The sequence below is a fragment of the Cyprinodon variegatus genome, unplaced genomic scaffold (assembly GCF_000732505.1).
Source record: "Cyprinodon variegatus isolate N-32 unplaced genomic scaffold, C_variegatus-1.0 Scaffold110, whole genome shotgun sequence".
Taxonomy (NCBI): Eukaryota; Metazoa; Chordata; class Actinopteri; order Cyprinodontiformes; family Cyprinodontidae; genus Cyprinodon; species Cyprinodon variegatus.
This window is the reverse complement of record NW_015150563.1, coordinates 256,222-259,091: the sequence shown is the minus strand read 5'-3', so window position 1 is coordinate 259,091 and position 2,870 is coordinate 256,222. Positions and strand designations below refer to the sequence as shown.

Genomic DNA, 2,870 nt, shown 5'->3' with positions numbered 1-2,870 from the left:
AGAAAAAAAAAATCATGAATCGATGCTCTTGCGGACGTGTCGATGCATCGGATCGTCGGCTTTTGGATCGATGGATTGATACAAAACGATTATTATTTATACCCCTAGTGGACGGTGGCTTCACTTTTTACGGGCAATCAGCAAACCAGTGAATAAATAGACATCAGTAGCCTTGGGTTAGACACTTGACCTGTATTGGCTCCTGATGGTGGTTAGAGGGCCTGCTGGGGCCAGAGTATGGCAGCCTGGTTCCTGGCTGTAAGGTAGCTGTCATTAGCTGTAAGGCTTAAACGGGCCTACCTACTGGCAGCCCAACCCTCAACAACTGGTAGAATATTATTAACAATATTTTTGTAATGGAAAGAAATACGTTCTCCATGAAACTACAGAAAACTAAATTAGAAGAAACTTGGGATTTATGGGGGAAAGAATTTGTGAAAGGGGCCCCTCCTTTATCTAATTTGGATCTTCCATTGTTTTTCTGCATTTTAAAATCGCTTTTCTCCTTTTCATGCGTGGTGTTCAATAAAGAGGATATGTGAAAAACATGTATAATGTTATAAGTAATTAATAACTTACTACAATGAAAGTAAGGAAGAAAGCGATCTGAGTTCCAACAGAACAGAGCTAAAGTGTCCTGTGATTATTATGGTCTGTTTGAGGAAAACTCCTGCAGGACCGAAGGGGAACCGTCCCGAACACCTTCCCTTCCCCTCCACCGAACCAGCGGGACTCAAAGCCTCTTTCCCTTTGGCCTTACCGGAAAGCTGACTGGACCAATCAGAAAGCCCGACACTGCGAGGTGCAGCCAATCAGCGTCGTCCGCGGACCTGCTCCCGTCTAGCATGTTTCTGCGCTTTTATGTAATGTGTGCCATGGTCCGGACCGAGCTGTGTTGACAATAGGCTGAGAAGAACCAGCCCTGATCCCAGAACCAGAGCTGATCCAGGCTGCAGGTCCGCCGGTTCCGGGGCTCCTCACCGTTACGCTGAGCCCCGCTAACGGGAGTTGAAGCTTTTCCCTTCGGATGGGAAGCTGTCTGCGGGTTTGGCTGCTTTAGGCCGAGCTCTGCCGCTGGGAGAGGCTGCTTTCATCGAGCTGGAGGCGGCCGCGCTAGCCTGACAGTTAACCCGCCAGAGGACGGGTCTCAGCCGCAGGGGGATCAGGGGACTGAGGGGATCAGGAAGAGGCTCCAGGTTCACGACTCGGATCGGTGTGTGTCTCTGTCTGGGTGAACCGAGGCTAACGTTAGCCCTGTATTTACATCCGGGATGATGGGTGATCGCCCCAGCCCACCCAGGTAACGTTACCCCACCGACACTCACTCCACCCAGATGTGGTCCAGATGCGGTTTCATTCTGTTGATCCAGATGCGGTTCCCTCTGCAGACCAAGCTAGCTTCTCTAGTAGCTGTTAGCATCCGGCTACTCGCTCTGTTAGCCTAGCTGTTAGGCTAAGGCTAGCTTCTGACCTGAAAGGCGTTAATTTGCAGACTTTGGTGAACATCCTGCAGAAGCTGAAGGTGTCTGGGGTCTAAATGTATTTCTGCCGTCTGAAGATGCGGCTTCCAGCCTCTAATCGATGCCCTCCGTGGCTAATCTGGGAGCTAACCATGCTAACGGCAGGCTAACGCGCTGCCAGGGTCTGCCCGGCCCAGCAGGTCCCAGCTGGCGGCCCTCGGGCTGCCGTCCTGATCCAGATCCCAGTCCGTCCTTTGCTGTTCTGCTGGATCTTTGCTCTCAGGTCTGTGGAGGCTTCCTGTTCAAAGGTTCAAAGTGGTTCTGAAATCAGGCCGAACCTCCAGAACAGGTTCTCATGGACGTGGGAGGGGAGTCTGATTTTCAAAAATAAACTTGATCCTGATGAGAAATGAAAGGATGTTTAAATAGAGCTGAAGAAATTGAACGTTTTGGATCATTAGTGATTAATAACCTGGAGGGGAAACAGCTGGTAGGAGTGAAGGTAGAGCTGCTCTGCTCACAAATACAGACTAAAACCTCTAACTGATCAGCACGTCCACTTGAAGCTTAAGTTTTCCCACATTTCTGTAAAACATTGAAGTAATCCTTGCTGAACATTTTTTTTTATTTTGGACCTGAATGAACAGAACCTGGTTCCTGGGCTGAGGAAAACAGACCCACATATGATCCTGGAGCTTCTCTGTGAGCCTAGCAGGTTCTCCAGATGTTCTGTTTGGACCTCTGAGTAGCTCTATGCTCCAGAACCATCTGCTTGGTTCTGTGGGTTCTGTTTCTGTGCCTTTTTACCGGGTCGCTTCGGTTCTGCTGTTTGAGAAGGATGATGGAGGTTCTATTTGCAGGGCAGAACTTCCCTCTGAGGTCTGATGCCCAGAGCCTGTGACTGACTGGGCCAGGCCAGGCCCAATAGAATATCTGATGTAACGTTTCTATTAATCAGTTCTGGACTTTGTCCCGCCGTCGTTTATAGATGGACTTTGGACCCTGTGCTGAACCGTTTCATGTTCATTTCCCACTTTCCTTTATATTCTGGTTCTGACCCAAAGCCCCACTGTCCTCCAGCCGGGTCTCTGTATGACTAACGGACCCGTTACTGATCATCTGAAGGAGGAACTCTGTGGGTTCTGATTGCTGACCTTCTGACCCATACACGGTCGGGTCAGGTCTTCCTTTCCCTTCAGAGCTTTGGTCCAGTTCTTTCAGGGAGCCAAACCCCAGCTGCTGGGATGAGATCAGAACCATGTGGGTCTCACTGTCAAAGACGGAACCAGCAGTAGGTTTAGCTTCATTTTACTGATGGATCTTAGAAGTTCTCAGATGTTCCTAATCAGCAGCAGGGCAGCATTGTAGCGTAGATCTAGGAGAACCCTTAGCCCCACATGCTCAAAGGTT

At 49.5% G+C, this 2,870-nt stretch overlaps 1 protein-coding gene across 1 annotated transcript in view; it reads left to right on the top strand.

Moving 5' to 3' along the window:
- Nucleotides 1-830: 830 nt before the first annotated feature.
- The window catches only part of LOC107084853 (serine/threonine-protein phosphatase 2A 56 kDa regulatory subunit epsilon isoform-like), a 37,553-nt gene continuing 35,513 nt past the window's right edge, over nucleotides 831-2,870 (top strand). Inside the window, exon 1 of the mRNA XM_015374901.1 lies at nucleotides 831-1,300. Coding sequence (XP_015230387.1) covers nucleotides 1,272-1,300 — 29 coding nt within the window. The 5' untranslated portion in view covers nucleotides 831-1,271. The remainder of the gene's footprint in view (nucleotides 1,301-2,870) is intronic.